The sequence below is a fragment of the Myotis davidii genome, unplaced genomic scaffold (genome assembly GCF_000327345.1).
Source record: "Myotis davidii unplaced genomic scaffold, ASM32734v1 scaffold745, whole genome shotgun sequence".
NCBI classification, from domain to species: Eukaryota; Metazoa; Chordata; class Mammalia; order Chiroptera; family Vespertilionidae; genus Myotis; species Myotis davidii.
The window spans coordinates 786978-811685 of record NW_006297146.1 but is presented as its reverse complement, the minus strand read 5'-3'; the positions used below and the strand labels follow the sequence as shown (position 1 = coordinate 811685).

The 24708-nt window shown below is 38.6% G+C and overlaps 1 protein-coding gene across 1 annotated transcript in view; it reads left to right on the top strand.

The window, feature by feature from the left end:
* The window catches only part of CCDC14 (coiled-coil domain containing 14), a gene marked incomplete at its 5' end in the record, with an annotated part of 56748 nt that overhangs the window by 22387 nt on the left and 9653 nt on the right, over positions 1-24708 (top strand). Inside the window, 7 exons of the mRNA XM_015569902.1 lie at positions 3569-3805; positions 3919-4013; positions 5120-5618; positions 7411-7552; positions 18102-18184; positions 20881-21099; positions 21175-21307. Coding sequence (XP_015425388.1) covers positions 3569-3805; positions 3919-4013; positions 5120-5618; positions 7411-7552; positions 18102-18184; positions 20881-21099; positions 21175-21307 — 1408 coding nt within the window. The remainder of the gene's footprint in view (positions 1-3568; positions 3806-3918; positions 4014-5119; positions 5619-7410; positions 7553-18101; positions 18185-20880; positions 21100-21174; positions 21308-24708) is intronic.

Genomic DNA, 24708 nt, shown 5'->3' with positions numbered 1-24708 from the left:
GTGGGTCACGACCCCTTTGGGGGTGATGAACTCCTTTAGCTTTTTCTTATCTGTGAAGCTCTTTATCTGACCTTCAATTCTGAATGATAGCTTTGCAGGATAAAGTAATCTTGGTTGTAGGTTCTTGCTATTCATCACTTTGAATATTTCTTGCCACTCCCTTCTGGCCTGCATATTTCTGTTGAGAAATCAGCTGACAGTCGTATGGGTATTCCTTGTAGGTAACTAACTGCTTTTCTCTTGCTGCTTTTAAGATTCTCTCTTTGTCTTTAACTCTTGGCATATTAATTATGATGTGTCTTGGTGTGGGCCTCTTTGGGTTCCTCTTGTTTGGGACTCTCTGGGCTTCTTGGACTTGTCAGTCTATTTCTTTCACCAGGTAGGGGAAGTTTTCTGTCATTATTTCTTCAAATATGTTTTCAATATCTTGCTCTCTCTCTTCTGTTTCTGACACCCCCCGCCCCCATAATGTTGGTACTTTTGAAGTTGTCCCAGAGGCTCCTTACACTGTCTTCATATGAATACATATCTTTTTTGCTCTTCTGATTGGTTGTTTTTTGCTTCCTCATATTCCACATTGCTGATTTGATTCTCAGAATTTTCAACTGTATTGTTGAATCCCTGCAAATTATTCTTTATTTCAGTAAGTGTATGCTTAATTTCTGACTGTCTGAAATTCTTTTTCATGTCTTTGAAATTCTCATTAAGATCTTTGAAAGTCTCACTGAGTCTCTTGAGCTCTCATTAAAATTCTTGAGCATCTTTATAACCATAGTTTTGAACTCTGTATCTAGTAGTTTGTTTGCTTCCATTTCATTTAGCGTTGTTTTTTTTTTCCTGGAGTTTTCTTCTGTTCTTTCATTTGTGACATGTTTCTTTTTCTCTGCATTTTGTTTGCTTCCCTGTGTTTGTTTCTATGTATTAGGTAGAGCTGCTATGACTTCTGGAATTGGCAGAGTGGTCTTGTGTAGTAGGTGTCCTGCGGGGCCCAGTGGCTCAGCCTCCCGAGTCACTTGAGCTGGGCATTCTAGGTGCACCCCAGTATTGGCTGTGTGCACAGTCTTGTTGTAGTTGAGCCTTGATTGTTGTTGGTGTCACTGGGAGGCGTTGACCTCCAGGCCAATTGGCTGTCAGGACCAGCTTGTGACTACAGTAGTAGAGCTGATGTGCAAGAGACACCCCTATGGAGCAGGACTTGCTTCAGTGGGACTTAGGTGTTCACTGAGTCTGCCCCTTGAAAGTGTCACTTGTGGATGTGTAGAGCTATAATCTGGTATGGTCTGAAGCTGTCCACTGGGTGCATTGCCTCTGGGTCCTCCCAGGAGGTATAAAGTCAGCCACTACCTGGGGCTACCTGGCAGGAGCTACAGAGCAATTTGCAGTTCGCTGTTACTTGTGTTGGGCTTGGAAGTGCCCAAATGAAGCCAAGCTGTGAAGCAAGGCAGGCTCTGCTAGTATTGGGTCTTGCTGATGCCAGCTGCTGCTTGTCTGAGAGATTTTAGGAAAGTCTGAAGCCTGAGCCAGGACAGGCCATTCATATGGAAAATTGCTGCAAACAGCTTGAGTGGGGCTGCAAATTGGATGGGAAGGGATCTTAGGGAATCACCAGGGTGGAGCGAACAGTGTGAGCCAGGCTGATGGGAACTCAGATATGGCTGCCAGTCAGCTCTGCTATGGCAGCAGTCTCAGTATAGCAACAATGACATCTGCCAGCACTTTTGTCTGGGAGAAAGCCGCCCTCTAGTTCTTGCCCCGGTGCCAGACAATCCAGTTCCTTCCTGTATGTCCCTGGATCCCCCTCACGCTAATACCCCAGCGCTGGAACTCAGAGGGAGCAGGACAGTGTAAGTTTGTGTACCTGCCCTTTAAGAGAACTGCCTGGGTCTCCTGCAGACTCCGTGTCACTCAGCCACGATCTCCTGCTGGTTTTTATAGCCCGAAGTTACAGGGGCTTCTCTTCCTAGCTCTTGGACCCTGGGCTGGGAGGCTCGTGTGGGGCTGGGATCCCTTGCTTCTCAAGGGAGGCCTCTGCAGCCCAGATATCCTTCCCAATTAAAAAAACACCAATGTGGGTGTTGGACCAGCCTGTTCTGCACCTCTGCCCCTCCTTTTAGTCTCAGTGTGCTTTCTTCTTCTCTAGTTGTAGGACTTCCGGTCAGCCAGGTTTCAGGTGGTTCTGAATGATGGTTGTTTGTATTTTAGTTGTAATTTTGATGTGGTTGTGGGAAGTAGCAAGTACCGGTGTTTACCTATGCTGCCATCTTGGTTCTCCTTCTCTGTTAATAGTCTTTAAAAACATTTGGTGCCCTGGCCGGTTTGGCTCAGTGGATAGAGTGACGGCCTGCGGACTGAAGGGTCCCATGTTCGATTCCAGCCAAGGACACATGCCTGGGTTGTGGGTTCTGATTGGTTGCAGGCACATCCCCAGTGGGAAGTGTGCAGGAGGCAGCTGATCGATGTTCCTCTCTCATCGATGTTTCTAACTCTTTTTCCCTCTCCTTTCCTCTCTATAAAAAATCAATAAAATATATTTTTAAAAAAACATTTGGGAAGGAGAACTTAGTAAACGGGGATATAAATTTTCATACTGATCTGTAGAGTACTGCTATGTGGAAAACTTTGTTTTTTCTCAACAAACTAATACCAGGTTACTGCTTTGTACTACTCTGTACATAGACTAATAGGGGACTTTGGGAGAAAATAATGAAGTATAAAATACAGTTCTGCCTTAAGAAGCTGAGTTTAGTCAGATAGATGAGAGAGTGAAAGATAAGCAATGTAGTGTAATCTGCAAATGATATATGATTTGTATAAACAATATGTGCTCTCGGATTTTGAAGAGCAGTCACTGGCCTGGAATGATAGGGAAAGGCTTCATGGAAAAGGGAAGCCTTCAGATGAGCCTTGGTGGGTGGGTAAAAGTTGCACTGGAAGAAATAGTTCATCATGAATAATGTTATAGGAAGATGGAAAGGCTTGTTGGGAGTCTAAATGGGCCTGGTGATTGAAAAATTTAAATTGGGGATGATGGGAAAAAGTAGTTGGTCAAGCTTTGGAGACTTTTAAATGTCAGGTTAGGATTTTGTTTCATTGTCCAATATGTAGATTAAGTCCACTTTTGTTCTTGTTCTCAAAACTCTGATTGATATTTTTACAGTCAAAGCATCAGAATTGTTACAAAGTTTTCTGCTTTTAAAATTTCATTCTTTCTCTCCCCCCCCCCCCTCGCCCCAAGGTAAAAGACTTTTATTGGATTTTAGAGAGAAAATACTTCCTAAAGGGGGGGGAGGGGTCTTGTAAATGAATGGGAGATTTTACAAATACCATTTAATAGAGATTTTAAAGAGATAGTATAGATCATTTTTTACTGTATAATTTAATTGATTACAAGAATCAGTAAAAAAAAGAATATGAGGTGATTTTCTTTAGATATGATAGTGCTAAAACCCTTCTGTAAAGCATATAACGAGTTGAGCTACTTCTGAAAGTTTTTCCCCCCTAATGTCTTATGATAAAAGTTTCTGAAAAATATTATTTCCAGACTCTTTTTTTCCTTCTTCCACGTTAGTATCTTCAGATTATAAGAAACAGATACCCAATGAAACTTCTGCTGGAAATGAAAGAGATTCATCAGCTATACCACAAAATTGGTCATTCCAAGATCATTACAGAATGTATTCACCCATAATATACCGAGCCCTCTGTGAGCATGTGCAGACTCAAATGTCACTGATGAATAATTTGGCTTCAAAGAAGAACCCTAATGGAATTCCTGCTATACCTTGCCACATTGTGTCTGGTTCTGGTTAGTATGAATGATGTTTTTTAAAAGCATAAATATAAACTATAATTAAGTTGTTTGATTATTGTATATGCAGTATGGGATGTGAATGATTTTTCTCTCTTCTTACCTTATAGAATGTCAGGCAACTCCACCTTCTAGTTATGGCTTATCTACTTCCACTCCAGTCCAGTTACCTCAGCCACCACACTGCCCTCCAATGGTTCATTCTGTAGGTACAGTTTATATACTACATAAGTAATTTGCTTTTAGAAATTGTTATCTTTAGAGAGAATTTTGAAGTTATTGATTGTATGTATCTCAATGCCCTAAGACAGCGGTTCTCAACCTGTGGAATGCGACCCCTTTGGGGGTCGAATGACAGTTTCACAGGGGTCGTCTAAGACCATTGGAAAACACCTATTTAATTACATATTGTTTTTGTGATTAATCACTATGCTTTAATTATGTTCAATATCTAATAATGAAAATACATCCTGCATATCAGATATTTACATTATGATTCATAACAGTAGCAAAATTAATTTTGGTAGTAACGAAAATAATTTTATGGTTGGGGTCACCACAATATGAGGAACTATGTTAAAGGGTCGCAGCATTAGGAAGGTTGAGAACCACTGCCCTAGGATGTATAAAGAACATTGATTTTTTTTCCCAAGTTATTTTTTAATACCCAAGTTGTTTTACTTATTTCTTAAGAACAATAGTGAGGGGAAAGTGGGAGAAAAGATCAATAGAAAAAAGAAATCACTCATACCCACCACCCAAACACAATTGCTGTTAACACAGTGATAATCATTTAATTCTCTGTGTAGATTTTGTTTTTTGGTTTTTATTTGTTAAGTCTGCTTTTTTAAAAAAAATATTGTTATAATTAAATGTGTACACTTTTATGTTCTGCTTTTTTCACTTAACATTTTATTGTGAACATGTTTATTTATATACATTCTGTAAATTTTTAATAAGTTGATTAAACTTTGTTTAGTGGAAATACTATAGTCTATGTAATTACTCCCCTATGGTAGACATTAATCAACAGTTTTTTACTACCATAACATTTCTGTTTGTGCAAAAATCTTTGCATATGTCTGAGATTATTTTCTTAAAATTAAATTCCCCAAAGCAGAATTTTGTTTTTAGTCTCCAAGTAGACTAATTTTTTATGCCTTTACCATTAAACCATGTGCGATATTTATAAACAGTCTATTTTAGTCATGGCTTTATTATGTTCTCATATTGCAGAGTAAGCAAATTTACTTTTACAAAACTATAATGTCAGTGCTCATGTTTTTGAAACTTGTTTTTTTCTTTCTTTAGGAAGTTCAGACTGATGGTGACAACCAGTTTGCATCACAACATAACACAATTCCTGTGAACTGCACTGATATTCTAAGGAATTCTTTCAGTTCTAGTCTTGGAGTTCAGTGTAGCCTGCCTCAAACTGACAAACCAACTATTCCGGCTTTTGAGCAGCTGGATCTTACTAATGAAATTCTGCCACAACAAGAAGTTCCTAAGGAACCAGACCTATTAAAGTGTTTCCAAACATATATGAATTTGTTGCGTTCTCAACCAGACCGTCAGACAAACCGAAGCCCCACTCTATTACTGCCAACTTCCTTGGCCACTAATGAAGAAAATTGTGCCAAAGAGCAAATAGGAGAGGTCACAACTGAGGGAAAGGATTCAAATATGCATGTGCGAGATTCAAGAATAAAGGGTGTCCAGAAATCAAAAAATGGGAATGAGAGTGCTGAAAAAATTAGAACTATAAAATATTTGTTGGGAGAGCTGAAGGCCCTAGTAGCAGAACAAGGTAGATGAGTATCTATATATGTAAAAGCCTAACACATGAATTGTCTCCTCAGGAGTTAGACCGGGAGTTTGATCACTCACTATGATGTGTGCTGACCACCAGGGAGTGGTGCGGAATGAAGGAAGGCCCCAGGCGGTAGCTGGCAGCCAGGGAAGGGAGGTCCCGACCAGCACCTGGAAGGCCCCGATTGGCCCTGATCGCTGGCCAGGCCTAGGGACCCTCTGCCTGTGCATGAATTTCATGCACCGGGCCTCTAGTTTCTTTACTAATAACCAACTATTCTAATGCTTAACAAATCTCACTGTGAGAAGTAACCCAAACCTTTTTATTCCCTTTTCATTTAACTTTTGAGATTTTTTTATTAGATCATGGAAAATGTCTTAGGTGGTGTTATGAGATATTTGAGCCAGGTTGTATTCACTGGTTTGCATCATGTGTGTGTATTCTAAATAATGGCTTTTGCTTAGCGTGAGCTACAGAGCTGTCATCTTAGAAAGCATAGTAATTGATTATAGAAGCACTGATTGAATGCCTAATATTTGCAGACTGAGAAAATATTTCAAAGCTTTAAAAAATATCTATAAGAATATAGCACTATTATTCCAGAGGTTTGATACATTAATTTTCAGACCCACAACTTACCACTTACCCAAAACATAATAACAATAATAAGTTACAGTATTCACTATCACTTATTAAACATTTACCATATGCCTGACACTGTGCTGTTTTACGTGCATTATCATAGTAACAATAATGATAGTAACAGTATTCACTATTACTTATTAAACATTCACCATATGCCTGACACTGTGCTAAGTGTTTTATGTGCATTATCTCATTTAATCCTCTCAGCAACCCTATAAGGTACTATTATCTCCCTTTAACCATGAAGGAATTTAGGCTGCAGGAGTTAAGTAATTTGACTAAAGTTATTTTGCTAGAAAGTGGTAGAGCTCAGGTCACTGCCTCCAATATTTATGAGCGAAACCACGGTACAAATGATTGGTAGAGGACTGCTTAGTAATTGGGCATAGTTGTTTACTGTGTGTATAAACTTTGCATCAGGGTGTTTAAATATCTGTGAGTTATTTTTGTAACAATATATTTCCTAATTTCTTTTAGGTATCAGCTAGTTAAAAGTATAATTATTAAACGTTTTCAGTCAATAAAATATTTGAATAGAAATGAAGGGAGAAAAATAAAAGACAAAAAATCTAAATTCCACTTTCTACCTGTGTCTGCCACCTCCAAAACCATCCAGTTTTCCCAATTAATAAAAAGAAGGGATACTGCTATCAATGAGGTGTGGCTAGTTATGTTAAATCTCGTTTATAAAATTAAATAATAAAACCTCATATTAGTTTACCTTCTCTCAATATTTTGCCAAATTGAATTGCCTAAAGTGAATTATTTGCAATAGAATAAAAGATTGTGTTGTAAATACGAATACTGTATTAATTATAGGAAACCTGTTAGCAATTATTGGATTCTAGTAGTCCTTTGGCAGTGTGAACTAAGAGGCAAGTGTAAACTATCTTCCTATTAGATACTTCAACTGAGGAATATCACTAATATAACAATGCTGTGATTTAAGATTCATCTTTAGTGTCTGAATTTAATTTCTTCAGAATTTTTATGAATAGGCAAGCAGCAGGAAAGAGGAAAATAGGGTCTGTGTATTCAATTTAGAAATAATCTGAAAATTTTTCTTGTTTAGCAATACACATGAATAGTCTTATTCAAAACCAACTTACAATATGTTTTTACTCATTTCTTCTGTCTTTTATAGAGGATTCAGAAATTCAGAGACTGATTACAGAATTGGAGGCATGTATATCTCTACTTCCAGCAACTAGTGGAAACAAAAATACTCAAGTTGAAATAGCACTGGCCATGCAACCACTAAGAAGTGAAAATGCTCAGTTACGCAGGTGAGAATTGCTCGGAATATTTTTGTCTCTATTGCAGAGATGTTCCATAGCCAGAACAAAGGTGCCAAATGAAATACGTGGGGCCCCATCAGAACAGAAGATTTATTGTCAGTATTACTGTGTTTCTGCTTTTTCCCCCCTGCTTTTTAAACATTGCTTGCATTCTTTAACATTTCCATTACTTCTGCCTATTGGTACATATTTACCCCCAACTCTTACACCTCTGTTATCACTTGGTTGATGGTGTATAGAGAGCAAAATGAATTATTTCAGGGTATTTTTTAGGCTAGTCTAAGCTATGCAGCAGTAGCTAAGTCCAAAATCTTAGTGGCATAACAGCAAAAGGTTATTTCTCCGTCACAGCAAGACTAGCATGGGTCATCAGAGGCTCTCTTTCATCTTATGGCTCAGGATTTAGTTTCCCTTCATTATAAGGCCATTGTCTCAGTGTTTTCCAGGAAAAAGAGAATATGGATATGGCACACTGACTCTTACACGTCTCCGCTCAGAAGTGACAGTCTCACTTATTATATTTTGTAGGCTGAAAAGAGGCATAGGCCCTGCCTTATATAAACATCTGGGGCATAAATTTTCCCCATATTTCTTATTCAGGAAAGGAGAGCCTGATATGGGTGAGCACCAGTAGCCCCATCACACTCAGACATAGAAAAAAAACTCATTCCAATTGCTTTTTAAGATGGAAACTCATTTCCATCTTATATATTGGAATTATAGTTTTAATTTATTTAGAAAAGATGTAAACCAGGGATCTAATCTAGAAATCACTTAACATATTATCAATAATATCTTAAATTTGAGTGTTTCGGTGATGGACCACCAAGGTCACCACCTCAGTGTCTGTTTATCAGTATAGTTTGCAGAGAACTGGAGCACATCTTCTGCAGCACTGTGGTGTGAGTGTGCCTTCAGAGGGCATTGCAGTTGCATGTGCTATAGACGCTGCATCAATAGGTAGGACCTGGAAGGACCTGCACAGAAACTGGAAAGCAATAGAGTAGGATTCTTAGTTGTAAAGTAGCTTAAGTCCCTGGATCTGGAGCCTGCAAGACACGACACTCAGTGAGATTTACTTGTTTAAGATTATTTCTCTAATAATCATTAGTCTCTAGATCAGTGGTCCTCAAACTTTTTAAACAGGGGGCCAGTTCACTGTCCCTCAGACCGTTGGAGGGCCGGACTATAGTTTAAAAAAACAACAACTATGAACAAATTCCTATGCACACTGCACATATCTTATTGCGGACTGGAAGGTCCCAGGTGCGATTCCGGTTAAGGGCATGTACCTGGGTTGCGGGCACATCCCCAGTAGGAGATGTGCAGGAGGCAGCTTATCGATGTTTCTCTCCCATCGATGTTTCTAACTATCTCTCTCCCTTCCTCTCTGTAAAAAATCAATAAAAAAAATATATTAAGGCCGTAGTTTGAGGACCCCTGCTCTAGATACTATGATATATGATAGGGTTGTGGGGTTTAAATTCTTATAATATTGTCTTCTAAATGATCTCTATAATAATAGCATTAGTTTTTCAAAATCAAAACCAAGAGTAAATAATAATAATGTTAAAAGCCAGTACTACATCTAACATTTATTTTTAAATCCTCACCCAAGGTTATATATTTTTATTGATTTTAGAAAGAGAGAGGGAGGAGAGAGAGAGAGAGAGAGACAAAGAGAAACATTGATGTGAGAGAGCAACATCGATGGTTGCCTCCAGTACATGCCCCCACCAGGGATCCAGCCGCAAGTTGGATATGTGCCCTGACTGGGACAACGCTCCAACCAAGCCACACAACCAAGCCAGGGCTTAACAACCTTTATATGTGTCATCTCTTTAAATTCTTACAGCAGCTCTATAAGGTAGGTATTATGTTATTCTCATTTACAAATGAAATCAAGGTACAGAAGTTATGTAACTTGCCCAAGGTCACATACCTAAGAAGTAACAGAAACAAGACTCAAACCTGGGCAGTTTGATTTTTTAGAGCATAATCATCTTAATTTCTATACCTCTACATTGCCTCTGCTAGAAAATAGAGATTAACTTATTTATACTGCAGTATTTAGGTGAATTTTGTAAAACAAAAGAATATGCTATAAGCCATCTATACTAATAAAAGCCTATGTGGTCATCATGCCCTCATGCCCTGATGCCCTCACACCATAGCAATTCATCACCAGGAAGCTGCGTGCGCAGTGGGCACGCGCATGCAGGTGGGAGGGGACTTGACGCTGTGTGTGCAGCATGGAGGTGGGTCCTGGTGGCTCTGTGGGGAGCCGTGGAGGCAGATCCCGGTGGCTCCTTGTGTCGTGGAGGCAGGACCCCCAACTCCAGCCTACCTCTTTGTGGCAATCCATCGAGGAGCCCTGGATGGGTGGGCAGGGCCTACCTCTTTGGGGCGGTTGATTGCAAGGCTCCTGCACTGTGAGAGGGCACAAGCCAGGCTGGGGAACCCCCTTTTCAAGGGCACAAATTTCGTGCACCAGGCCTGTAGTTTAAAATAAACAAGCATGTTTTTAAAGATATCACTATCAAATAATTGGTGAAGTAAATGAGCAGAACTTATTCTCAGATACTACTTTAACTTAGTGATCATGGGAAATATCAATAGTTATTAGCTATTTCTATTCCTTAGAAGATTTTAGAGCTGTTTTAAGAGCTTATTTATAAACCCCTTAAGAAAATGATACCACATTATTGGTCATTTGCTTTTAATTCTTTTTAAATGTATTATTTTGATATTTTGAACTAATTCTTCAGACTTGGCACCAGAGTTTTTGGCTCTGTATCCTTAGAGGACAAAGATTATATAGTATATTGCCATTGTTTACTTGACTTTCTAAAAAATGAAGTTATTGAAGAAATGAAGAATTTGTCAGATATATGCTCTTTTTTAGCAGATTGAGGTTTCCAGCACAAGTGTAGGAATTTTTGTGCCTCTTTGGAAATCTTAATTTAGAAAGAATCATCCATAATCTCCATTTACAATGAAAGTTGGAATGCATTGGCTCATTCAAAAATGTTTTTCAGCACGTTCTAACAAAGTTTTCTTTTTGTTTGTGCATTTAGCAATTACATGTTCCTTTTTAGCCAGAAAGTGATCTTTCAGGGTTTTCTTGGAGTTTATTGCCATCTTGTGGCTTTTATAAAAATAGCTAGATGCATTGTTTCTATGGCAACTGGGCAACTGGGTCATTGATAGCTGGACAGTTTTTATGTGGATTCCTGACACAGCTCAACATTTAGCCCTCCTGGTCCTTACCCACAAAGTGTCTGCAGCGCCCCATTCAAGTGACCTCCAAAAGCCTTGGCACGTTTCTAAATTTCCTGTATATGGCTTGGAGGGGTACTACTTCATTTAGGAACCAGCAGCTAGAGAGTGCCTTAATATTTATAGTGTAAGTTAGAATTCATGACCACTTCCTGATCTGAGATTCAAATACAAGACCATTATGTACCCACACAGAACAAGAAGTGAAATGCAGTAGCATTCAAGCTTTTGATTTTATCATTTGACAGATGGTAACATAATTCTTCCAGGTCGAAGCTACTAAAGAAATACTAAATTATTTGTTTTTTATTTCACTTTATTTTTGAGTTCAAAGATGTAATGGGAAAGAGCCAGTGAGTTAAGATTTAGACATGCTGAATGTGTCATTTAGACCATCTGGACATATGTATGGTACAAATAGAACATAGGCTTATGATTCAGGCTAGAAATGTAGACTTGGGAGTTTTTCACTGAACTCGTGTTTATTGAGCTTTTACTATATATTTCGCATTGCTTTTGACACCAGAGTCATGGTGATTAAAAGCAAGTGATTTATTATCAGTGTAGAAGTAATAAATTCACCAGGAAGGTTTAAAGCGTGAACACAGCCAAGAGTGAATTGGTGGAGAATAACAGCTTTTTAACACAGCAAGAGGAACCTGCGAAAGAAACCTGAGAAGGAACTAATAGCAAAGTAGCAGAAAAACTAGGAGAAAATGATGTTACAAAAGCTTTGGGAAGAAAAAATTTATAGGAGAGATCACTGCATAAAAAAGGACAAAGGTGGATCAAGAATAAACATCACAAGATGAATTGCCCCAAACAAACTTGAAACAGTATTCCACAATCTCTAGGAAATTAATAGAACCTTTTTTAGAGGCAGAAAAAGAGAGATTGAGAGAGTAAGAATTCTTAAAGAAGACCAGACAGTAAAAGGAGAAGAAAAGTGAATTTGATGAGATCAAGAAAATAAAAGAGAAGCAAAAACATATTACAAAAATGAATGCCCCATTCGAAACAACAGCAAATTAAGCAAACATGAAATCAGGGATGTTATCATCTATAATAATAAAAGGGTAATATGCTAATTAGACCAAACATCATTCCGGACATCCTTCCTGATCAAGCTGGGGGCGGAGGGAAGCAGGCCCGGCTCCTGGGTGTCTGCCAGCAGCTGGAAAAGGAAAGCCCAGGTCCTGGATGCCAGAAGGAAGCCGGTGCCAGCAGCCGGGGGAAGGAAGGCCTACTCCTGCACAAATTTTCGTGTATCAGGCCTCTAGTGTTCCTTAAGAACCTAAGCAATATAAAGGCTGAGTTTGTTGTTGTTTGGGTTTTATTTTTCTTCTCCCCCAGATAATCTTTCTGCTTCAGTTTCTACTAAATTAATAGTGTCACCTAACAGTCTTAGCTTGCTTCTCTTCCCAAACTCTTTATAAAAATAATTTATTAATTTATTTTTATTGTGGTAAAATATATGATATAATACTTATTTTTTAACCATTTTAACCATTTGTAATTTCACTTGTATTAAATATACTCATAATGCTGTCTTTCCATAACACTATTTCATCACCAGTATAAACTCTGTATCTAATAAGCAGTAATTCCCCTTCTCCCCCAGTAACTTCTTTCTGTTTCGATAAATTTAAGAAGACTGAATTTTTCTCTTTTGTTGCTGTTTTTCCATTGCTGAGAATTGTGACTAACACCCACTCTAATAAATACTTGTTAAATGACTGAACACATGGTAGATAGGCTTGACGAAATACTACAAAACAAAATAAAAAGAAATAATCCAAAAATTATTATAAATAAGAGGATACATTTGGAAGATAAGCAAAATAATATAAAATTAGCATAATTAGTGTTCCTGAAAAAGAGAACAAAACAAATGTATTAGACAATATCAAAATATACATAAATGGAAATTTAATAATCTAAAGATGTGTCAGCTGATCAATAGGACATACAGGATCTCAGAAAAACTATCAAAATGATCAACACCAAGACATGTTGATAAAGTTACTTCACCTTAAGAACAAAAAATTAACTTTTATAGACACTCAGTTTTCACAGCAGTGTTCATTGCCTGAAGATCATAGAACATCATTTACCAAGGGAGAGAAAGTATGCCCCAAGAATTTTATATGTGGTCAGCTGCCCTTTTAGTGTAAAGGCAATAGTCATATTCTCAAGTATGCAAATAGTTAGGAAATGCAACACTGTTGGACTAGAAAAAAATTGTTCAGTTGCAAAGTCCATTTGATCAAGATACGAATTCACATAAAGGAGTGGATTAGAAATGAACACTGCATCTAAGACAACTGTGGGAACTATGGTTACAGAATATAATGTGTTAGTAATCTTGACAATGTAAACTTTACTTCTTTTATTTTAAGTTATTTAGGAATGTGAGTTTTTTCTTTTTAAGTAGAGAAATATTTGCCTAAAGTTCATTAGTGAGTTCTGGTTTTACTCATTACTTTTCCTTCCATTAAAATCACATAATCCTAAATTCAGTATGTATCATATTTAAAAATTCTGTATAGCTATTTTTTCTTTCTATACCAGAAAAATGTCTAAATAATATCCAGCAAATAGTGATTGATATTCTATTCAGCATTGTGCTAGAGAATCTAGCCAATGCAATAAGGCAAGAAAAGAAATAGGAGCTAGCCACATTGCAAAAAAGGAAGTAAAACTGTCTTATTTACAGATGACATGATAGTGTTTGTAGAAAATCCTACAGAATCTACAAAAAAGCTACTAGAATTAAAAAATGAACTTAGCAAAGTTGTAGGGTATGAGATCAGTATACAAAAGCCAGTTATATTTGTATGAATTAGCAGTGAATAATTTGAAAAGCGATTTTAAATCATTACAATTTATAGTAGAATAAAAAATATGAACAATTAGGAATAAATTGGATAAAAGATGTGCACCATGAGACACCACTGCATACCCAGTAGAATAGCTAAAATTTAAAATAACTGGCAGCCATCATTTTGGCCCTCGTGACTTTTAGTTCCCTGGGAGCTGCCATTTTGAAACAGCAATGGTCAACCCCTTCCTTTAAATTAGCCAATCGTGAAAGACTGAGCCTAAGCTCCAATCAAGAGTGAGGGACAGGTCATATGTGTCTGGAGTATAAAGCTGAGTGGACTGCCTGCTCAGGGTATGTGTGCTCCCAGACCATGTGTGTGCAAAAAAAAACAAAAAAAGACCATACCAAGTGTTAGTGGGGATGTGGAGGAACTGAAACTTTCATAATTTACTGGTGGGAATGAAAAATGGTGTAATGACTTTGGAAAAGTTTTTCAGCTTTTCTTAGAAATTAAAGATACCATATGATCCAGTCATTTCCTCCTAGGTTTTTACTCAGAAGTGAAAGCATATGGATTTGTTTTGAATGTTCATAGAAAACAATACAAATGTAGATATCATACAATAGAATACCACTCAGCAATAAAAAGAAAGGAACTATTGGTACATGCAACAGCATGGATGAATCTCGATATAATTGTGCTGAGTGGAAATAGTAAGGCTAAAAGTACATATTGTATGATTCCATACAATTGTATGTGTATATGTATAATATAAGACTCTAGAAAATGCAAACTGATCTATAAATCAGTGATTATCTGGGTAGGGGGTGTTATGAGATGGGGCATGAGGACATTTTAGGTGATAAATACCTTAATTGTGGTGATGGCTTCACCATATCATATGTCAAAACTAATCAAATTATATACCTTAAATATGTGTAGTCTTGTTTATCTCATTAAAGCTATATTTAAAAAGAATGAATGAACTGCCCTGACCAGTGTGGCTCAGTTGATTGGAGTGTCCTCTTGTGCACTGAAAGGTTGCAGGTTCAATTCCAGGTCAGGGCATATACCTAGATTGCAGGTTTGATCCCTAATTGGGACACAGACAGAAGGCAACCAATTGATGTTCTCTCTCACAACGATGTTTCTCTCTCCCTTCCCTCTCTCTAAAGTCAATAAGCATATTCTCAGGTGAGGATTAAAAAAAGAATGAACTAAAAAAGAAACATTTGCCTAAATGTCTACAGTTCTTTTGCTTTGTTAAAGTATACCTAAATATAATATACTAGAGGTCTGGTGCATGAAATTCATGCATGGGAGGGGGTTGTCCCTCAGCCTGGCCTTTACCTTCTCCGATCTGGGACCCCTTGGGGGATGTCTGACTGCCAGTTTAGTCGGACATCCCTCTCGAAATCCGGGACCGCTGGCTCCTAAACACTTGCCTGCCTGATTGCCCCTAACTTCTGCTTGCCAGCCTGATCACCCCCTAACCGCTCCTCTGCCAGCCTGATTGATGCCTGACTGCTCCCCTGCCAGCATGATCGTCCCCAACTGCCCTCCCCTCCCGGCCTGATCACCCACAACTGCCCGCCCCTGCTGGCCTTATCGCCCACAACTGCCCTCCCCTATGGTGACCCACCTCCTCCACTGGGCCCCGCCACCACTGTGCACATGGCCATCTTGTGACAGCCATCTTTTGATGATGTTCGTGTGTGATGCGTGAGGGTGTCATGACCACCTAGGCTATTAGTATAGATAATATTTTTTAAAAGCATGCATAATTACACTTTTCTAAAAGAGTCTCTTTGTTATGTACTTTTAAAAATCATATATAATTTTTAAAAATACAAGAATCATATTTTAAAAGCCTGACCTTGAAAGCTGAGAATCAGAGGGAAGGAGAATAGCTAATGGTACAGTTAGGTTGGAGGGAATGTTTTTTTAATTATGAGAACCATTTATTATGCTCCTCAGCTCAGGCACATGAGCCAATAAAGAGGGAGAAGCTGAAGATGGAGAAGATAAAAGGAATGGAGTAAGAGCAGAGTCCTTAGGGCATAGGAGGAGCTGGGATTCAGGGAGTTGATGAGGCCCCCTTTCTCTAAGACTAGAAACAAAGTTAGGATTAGTATATATATGGGTAAACTTGTGCACCCTGGGACAGAGGGATAACAGAGTTTGTCCCCAAACCTTGTTATTTTTAATGAAAATAAGAAAGTATCCTGTTGAAAGGAAGGTAGGAATGTGAGGTTTATGAGTGATAAGTTGAGATTGGCTATGTTGGCACAAGAATGTGACCAGGGACATACAAAAAGATTGTCAAGCAAAGCTTCTATCACCTACTTGGTGTGTAAGAGGACCTTGGCACCTACTGTTTGTTGGAAAATACCAAAAGAAGTATTCCGTTTGGAGTTATGGATGACCAGTCTGCTGCCTTTTCTAGATCTGCTCTCTGTTGTCAAGGGGAAACTTCAGAAAAGCAGTATTCTGTTTTTTAAAAATTGAGTTATATTATGATGTTGTTCTATAGCTTGCTATTTTTCACTTCATAATGTATCTATCCATGTCAGTACATATGAATATCTTTTTTAAAAAAATATGTGTCTGAGAGTATTAGTATCAATATACAATAATTTATGTACCATTTTTCGTTTCCAACCTCTCAGTATTAAATATTGCTGTTGTGAACATCCTTATATGTATTTACAAAATTTAAACAGGACATTACAAAACATGTAGAAGTTTTGCACATGTACAGCTATTTCTGAAACTAAATAGTTTACTTAGAATTGTTTTGCTAAAAGTTATGAAACAGTTTACATTTTGTTGCCATCCAAAATGACTATTATACCAATAGACTCCCACCAATTGAGATAATTCATTTTCCTATACCACATTTTCCTCACCAACAAATAATGTTATTTCCTTTTGTTTTGGCCAATCTTGTGACCATAAATATCTCGTGGTGGTTGTTTTTTAATATGTTTTTCATAAAGAGAAGAAGGGAGAGAGAAAGAAACATTGATCGGCTGCCTCCTGCATGCACCCGACCTGGGATCGCACCCGCAATCTGGGTTTGTGCCCTGACCAGGAATTGAACTGGCCACCTTTTGGTGCATGGACGACACTCAAACCAACTGAGCCACACCAGCCAGGGCAATATCTCCTGTTTTAAACCTGCATTTCTTTATATTAGTGAGGCTGAGCATTTTTCACATGCTTATAGACCATTTCTGTAGAAATAGACTTATGTGAATTACCATTCTTATCCTTGATCACTTTTTACTGCCTTTCTTACTGATTGGCAGGAGCTTGTTAAATGTATGGACCTCTTGTTTGTGATATAGTGGAAGGTATTTTTCACTTCATAATGTATCTTGGAGGTCTTTCCATGCCTGGGTTGCAGGCTTGATCCCCAGTAGGGGGTGTGCAGGAGGCAGCCAAGCAATAATTATCTCTCATCATTGATATTTCTAGCTCTCTCTCCATCTCCTTTCCTCTCTGAAATCAATAAAAATATTTTTTTAAGTTTCCAGTTTTGACATAGTTAAATCTTTTATTCTTTCCATTTATGGTTGCTAGATTTTGAGTCTTATTTAGGAAATGCCTTCCCCACTTTAAGATTTTATAACTTTCTTCCAGAACATATAGTTGGTTTTGTTTGTTGTATATTTTATATTTCTTTCTTTAATCTGTCTGGAATTAACACAAGTAAATGATGTGATTCAGTAACAAAAATAAATAATGTAGAATATTTTCAGGTAAGTAATTCTGGAAATATACTAGAGATAACCTTTAATGTTAACCTCTTATAAGTAAAACACTTGTAGTTCCCTCTGTATCTTCATATTTGTGAAGCAGCTATACATAGTGTGAAGTTCATTTGTAGGGCAAAGTTGCTGCTTATTAGCATTCTTTTTATTTAAACAGGACATTAACTTCTCCATCCGACAAAGAAATTATTAAAAGCATAGATAACTTTCCCAATTTTTTCAGTGTGTGACAAACTAAGCAGATAGATACCTGATAGCAGTCAGTCCTGGAGGTATTCTAATACATTGTTATGACAGATATGTTAAAAACTAGATCATTGCTATAGTAGTGAAAATACAGAGAAGATAGAAGAAGAAGAGATAGGAAATAAAAGAGGGAAAACAAGGAAATCATTGAAAAGATAAAAGCATTTAATAAGTGAACAGGTAAAAATCAGAAGTTAACCTTTTAATCTCAGGCCTACAGATAATGGTAATAGTGTGGTTTTGTTTATTTGTGTGTATGTTTTCTTTTGTTTTGGGGATAATATGGACTTCTGCTCTCCTCTTGGATACCACTGTTTGTGTTATCATTTTTAATAGGCTGTCAAATGTACATTGTTAAATGAGCTTTGGATTCTTGTATTCATATTCATATTTCTTCATTATTTCCTTTAGGCAATTGAGAATTTTGAACCAGCAACTTAGAGAACAAGGAAAAACTAAAAAGGCATATGGTTCTCAGGAATGCAACCTTGAATGTAGGTAAAAGAACTTTAAGAACTGCCCTTGCCGGTGTTGCTTAGTGGTTAGAGAGTTGGCCTATATACCAAAGAGTTGCAGGTTCCCAGTCAAGGGCATGTACCTGGGTTGCAGGTTCGTGCCCGGACTGGGGCGGGGTGCATGCTGATAGGCAACCAGTGAATGGGTCTTTCTTACATCTTTGTTTCTCTCTCTATGTCCCTCCCTCCCTTCCACTCTTTCTGAAAAAGCAATGGAAAAAATATCCTCTGGTGAAGATTAAAAACAACAAAAAGAATTTTAAGAACTCATGGTAAATTCCTTGTGGCTCTGGAAATATTGATAAAAATTGAGCTTTCTTAATTACTCTGTCGTAAGTGGACTTAGTATTTTTTAATCCTCACCCAAGTATATGTTTTCTGTGTGTGTGTGTGTGTGTTAAATACTAGAGGCCCAATGCACAAAATTTGTGCATGGGGAGGGGGTCCCTTAGCCCAGCCTGCACTGTCTCCAATCCAGGACCCGTCGAGGGGTTTCTGACTGCAATCTGGGACTGCTGGCTCCTAACCGCTCACCTGCCTACCTGCCTGATCGCCCCTAACCCCTCTGCCTGCCTGCTTGCCCCTAACTGCCCTCCCCTGCCAGACTGATTGCCCCTAACTGCCTCGGCCTCGGCCTCTGCCACCGTGGCTTTATCCAGAAGGAAGGCAGGATGACTGGAAGATGTCTGATTGACCGGTCTAATTAGCATATTAGCCTTTTATTAGTATAGATGTTTTTATTGATTTCAGAGAGAAGAAGGGAGAGGGAGAGATAGAAACATCAGTGATGAGAGAGAATCATTGATCTCCTGATTCATAGGTTAATGTTCCATCATTGAGCCACACCAGCCAGGCAAGGATATGTTTTTATTGATTTTATTTTTTTGTTGTTAAGCAGCTGCCTCCTGCACACCTCCCACTGGGGATGTGCTTGCAAACACGGTAAATGCCCTTGACTGGAATCGAACCTGGGACCCTTCACTCTGCAAGCCAACACTCTATCCACTGAGCCAAACTAATTAGGGCTTCTTGTTTCTTAAGGTAGACCTGTAATACTGTGAACTTCCCCCTCAGGACTACTTTCTCTGTGTTCCATTGATTTTGAATTGTGTGTTTATTCATTGTTTTCGGGAAATTTTTGATTTCTACTTTGATTTCATTGGTATTCCATTCACTGTTTATCCATTCGTTTAATAGCAAGCTATTTAGTCTCTATGTGTTTGAATGTTTTTGAGTTTTTTATATCATAGTTGATTTCCAGTTTCATGCTATTGTGATCTGAGAAGATTCCTCATATGATTTCAATCTTCTTTAATTTGTTAAGACTTATTTTGTGTCCTAACATATGGTCTGTCTTTGAGAATGACCTATATACAATTAAGAAGAGTGTGTATTCTGCTGCTTTATATAATATCAATATAATATCAATTATATCCTTCTGATCTAGTGTGTCATTTGTTTTTATTGATTTGAGAGAGAGAAACAGTGATGTGAGAGAGAAACATTGATTGGTTGCTTCCCGTAGTGCCCCAAATGGAACTTGAAACCTAGGTATGTACCCTGACTAGGAACTGAACCTGCAACCTTTTGGTGTATGGGACGATGTTCTAACTAACTGAGCCACCCAGCCTGGGCAGAATTTCTTCTTAATCAAAAATTTAAAAAATAGGAATAGTACTCTTTATTAACATTTAAAATAGTACAGATACAGAAATATGAAAGGTCCATGAAACCGCTTCCCAGTAATATATTCCTTTTCTTTTAAAAAGGCTGTATTTCCACCCTCACCAGTTTGGCTCAGTGGCTAGAGCGTCGGCCTATGGACTGAAGAGTCCCAGGTTTGATTCCAGTCAAGGGCATGTACCTTGGTTATGGGCACATTCCCAGTGGGAGATGTGCAGGAGGCAGCTGATCGATGTTTCTCTCTCATTGATGTTTCTAACTTTCTATCTCTCTATTTAAAAAATAATAAAATAAAATAAAAATAAAAGGCCCACCCAGAGTGGCTCAGTTGGTTGAGCATTGTCCCATGCACTGAAAGGTGCTGGTTCAATTCCTGGTCAGGGCACATACCTGGGTTGCAGGCTTGATCCCCAGTTGGGGAGCATATGGAAGGCAGCCGGTGGATGTTTCTCTCTCAATTGATGTTTCTCTCTCTCTCTCCCTTCCTCTCTCTAAACATGTGCTTGAGTGAGTGTTAAAAAAAAAATGTTTTAATGCCCAAAATACCTATTTGAAAGGAAAGGCATGCCTTCTACCAAACAATTAAAAAAACAAAAGAAGAAAATTTAGTATTAACACAGAACTGCCCAAGCATGTAATTTTTAAGTAAAATCAATATATTCTAATCCTTTTCTTTTTTAAATGCAACTCTTTTCCAGGTTTATACTTTTTATATTTAAAAAATATATATTTTATTGATTTTAGAGAGGAAGGGAGAGGGAGAGAGAGATAGAAATGTCAATGATGAGAGAGAATCATTGATCAGCTCCCTCCTGCACGCCCCCCTCTATGGGTAGAGCCTGCAACTTTGGCATGTGCCCTGATCAGGAATCAAACTGTGACCACTTGGTTCAGAGGTCAATGCTCAATGACTGAATCAAGCCACACCCACCAGGCCAAGTTTGTGCTTTTTAAATTGGGGAAACAATTATTTGATCTGTTTTGTCTTACAGTGTTTTCCCTTCAATCATTGAATAAGTTACTTCAAAATCAATTACAGGAATCACTAAAGAGCCAGGAATTACTACAGAGTAAAAATGAAGAGCTTTTAAAAGTGATTGAAAATCAGAAAGATGAAAACAAAAGATTTGCTAGTATATTTAAAGAAAAAGATGAAACTATACTTGAAAATAAACAGCAATTTGACATTGAGACAACCAGAATAAAAATTGGTATGTATTTGAGCTGTAGTTATGGTCACATTTTTAAAAAGGAATAAGGAAACTGAAACTTATTTGTTGTTTTAGAATTGGAGGAAGCCTTAGTCGATGTGAAAAGCTGCCGGTTTAAGTTAGAAGCTGCTGAAAAGGAAAATCAGATATTGGGAATAACATTACGTCAGCGTGATGCCGAGGTGACTCGACTGAGAGACTTAACCAGGTAATATTGAAATTTGAATAACTTATTCCTTTTAATAGATATATCTATAAACTTTAAAATAAATTTAGACCTGTTCTCTTTCCATTCTTTTGTTAATGTTTTTGCTAACTCCTAATGGTTTTTGTTTTCTGTTTCAAATAAATTACTTTAGAATTTCAAACCTGGCAAATGTTTTCTTAAATCACTTGATTCCAGGAAAAGGGCTCTGATGAGGAGCTAAAGACTTATTTAGCAAAATGGTTAAGAGTGCTCTGACTCTAAAGCTATAGAGACCTGAGTGTAATCCTAGCTATACCATGTTTTAGCTATATGACTTTGAGCAAGTTATTTATCTCTCTATACCTCAGCTGTAAAGTGGGGACATGAATAGGGTTGAGGGGAGGACAAAGAAATAACTCAGGAGAAGCAGTTAGCACAGTAGCCTTCCTGCCATATGATGATGGGTAAGTCATTAGCCTCTTTGAGACCTATTCATCAGTAAAATGAAAGTTGGCACCTACCCTTAAGATTCCTATGTACCTGAACAAGTCTTTACTCAATAAAATCACCTCAATTTTTATATAATATACTAGAGGCCTGGTGCACGAAATTCGTGCATGGGTATAGTCCCTAGGCCTGGCCTGCAATCAGGGCCATTTTCCCCAGCTGCCTGTAGTCAGCCCCGCCCCCCGCCGCCACCCACCCCTGGTTCCCCATTCGCCATCAGGTGATTGTTGCCTGACGGCTGGGGGAAAGGACCGAGAGATTGGTTGTTCCTGCCCGCTTGCCAGCCCTGCCCCCGCAGTGGGTGGCCATCAGGCGATCGGAGCCTGCTGGCCGGGGAAAAGGACCAAGAGGTGGTCAGTGCACCTCATAGTGACTGCTCCAGCAGTTGTTCTGGTCATTGTGCTGTTAGGGTCAATTTGCATATTACCCTTTTATTATATAGGATAGAGGCCTGGTGCACAGGTGGGGACCCCTGATCAGGGTAGGGGTCGCCACTGGAATGGGGCCGGCCTAGGCAAGGGGCCGCCAGTAGTTTGCAGGCAGGCCACACCCTGCAAGAGCTCCAGTGCATGTCTGGCCTATTTCACTCAGTCCTGATCAGCCAGACCCCAGCAGCAAGCTAACCTACCAGCTGGAGCATCTGCCCCCGGGTGGTCAGTGTACATCATAGTGACTGGTCAAGCAGTTGACTGTCTGCCCCCTGGTGGTCAGTGCACATCATGGCAAGCAGTTGAGAGGCCTTAGCATATCATTAACATATTATGCTTTGATTGGTTGAATGGCCAACTAGACAACTGGACACTTAGCATATTAGGCTTTTATTATATAGGATTAGGCTTTCGTCAGTGTTTCTAAAATGTTGGCCTATACCAGTGGTCAGGAAACTGCGGCTCGCAAGCCACATGCAGCTCTTTGGCCCCTGGAGTAAAAATACCACGTGCGGGCACACACGTACCAGTGCGATTGAAACTACTTGGCCCATGTACAGAAGTCGGTTTTGGGCCTGGGTGAGTCTCTTTTGAAGAAGTGGTGTTAGAAGAAGTGGGGAGTGTCGGTCGGTTGGGCGACGGGAGACGCGACACAGGTGGGCCGCGGGATATGCAGCGCAGGAGAGGTACATTGTTTTGAGGTACATTCACCGAAGTCAACCCCTTCCAACTTCTCCCATCCACATTTGTCTATCTGAAACAAGTATACAAGACGAATGTGGATCGGAGAGTTGGAAAGGGTCGACCTAAGCGAATGTACCTCAATCAGATTGAGGACGTTTTTAGCAAAGGCCAGCTTAGGAGTACCCTAATTAAGTTAATAACAATGTACCTACCTATATAGTTCAAGTTTAAAAAATGTGACTCTCAAAAGAAATTTCAATCGTTGTACTGTTGATATTTGGCTCTGTTGACTAATGAGTTTGCCGACCACTGGCCTATACTACTCTTTTTCAAAATAATCGAGATTTTCTCTTCTTATGAAAGTCTTTATAAGGTTTCTAAAGAAATAACATCTCTTCGGAGGATACTTTTTGGGTGAAAACTCTGTTGTAATGAACTTTTTATGGTAAAAAGAAGCCAGTCACAAAAGGCATCATATCCTATGATTCCATTTATATGAAAGGTGTAAAATAGACAAACTAATGGAAATAGTAGGCTAATGGTTTCCCAGGGCTGAGAAAAGAGGGGAAAAATAGAGAGTGACTGCTAGTGGGTATAGAATTCCTTTTTAAGGTGATAAAAATGTTCTGAAATTCAAAAGAGGTGATGATTGTACAACTCTATAAAAATACTAAAAACCACTAAGTTATATACTTTTAGAAGACAGAACAGCAAGCAAGCATGGTCAAGGTCGATGAGTGGCTGCTTAGGTGTCACTGGGAGCGTCTCTGCCACTATAAGGTGCTTGATCCTCAGCCCCAAGCAGAAGATCTGGTTCCCTGAGAGTTTTCTTTTCTTCTCACAATTTCTTTAAAATTTTTATTTACTCACTGATTTTAGAGAGAGAGGAAAGGGGGAGAAATAGAGAGAGAAGCATGGATTTGTTGTTTCACTTATTTATGCATTCGTTGTTGATTCTTGTATGTGTCCTCACTGGGGATCGAACCCACCACCTTGACATATTGGGACGATGCTCCAACCAACTGAGCTACCTGGCCAGGGCCTCACAATTTTTTCTTTATACCACAAAATCCAGCTCCTTTATGCGCATGAAATCAGAAGCTATTATCTTTTATTTATAAAGTACTTTGATTTTTTTTAAGTTCTCTCTCTCCCATATTGTTTTATTTGTCATCAACTCTGGAAGGAAGATTTTAATATCTGCATTTTCATAGATGGGGGAACTGGAACCGTGCAAGTTAAGTATCAATAGAAATTTAATGACAGAGCTGAGACTAGAACTCACATTTCTTGATACCTAGCCATGTTTTCTTTTTATATATTCAGAGTGGCCAGATTATTATGACCACCTGACGTTTGTAGGAAAATTAGCTATAATTTTGCACTGAAGTTGCTAGACGGCCAGACCATTATAAATAGGAGAGCAGGTTGTTTACCACAACAGTAGAAGTGATTTTTTTCTGAAAATATAGGTAAACAATGCAATTTAACAGCCTTTGAACATGGGATATTATATTAGTGCCTTGGAGCAACTTGAGTTACATACAGTGGGGCCTTGACTTACGAGTTTAATTCGTTCCGTGACGGAGCTCGTAACTCAATTTACTCGCATGTCAGATCAACAGTGAATGAGTGAGACACGTGATGCTGGGCTGATGTTGTCGCATTCACTGTGACGTTCACTGCGCCAACTAGCGGTGGGGGATCTGAAGCTGGCTCGTAACCCAAGTTTTAGTTCGAAATGCAAAGCAAAAAATCGGCCAACAGACGGCTCTTATCTCGAAAAACTCGTTAGGCAGGACA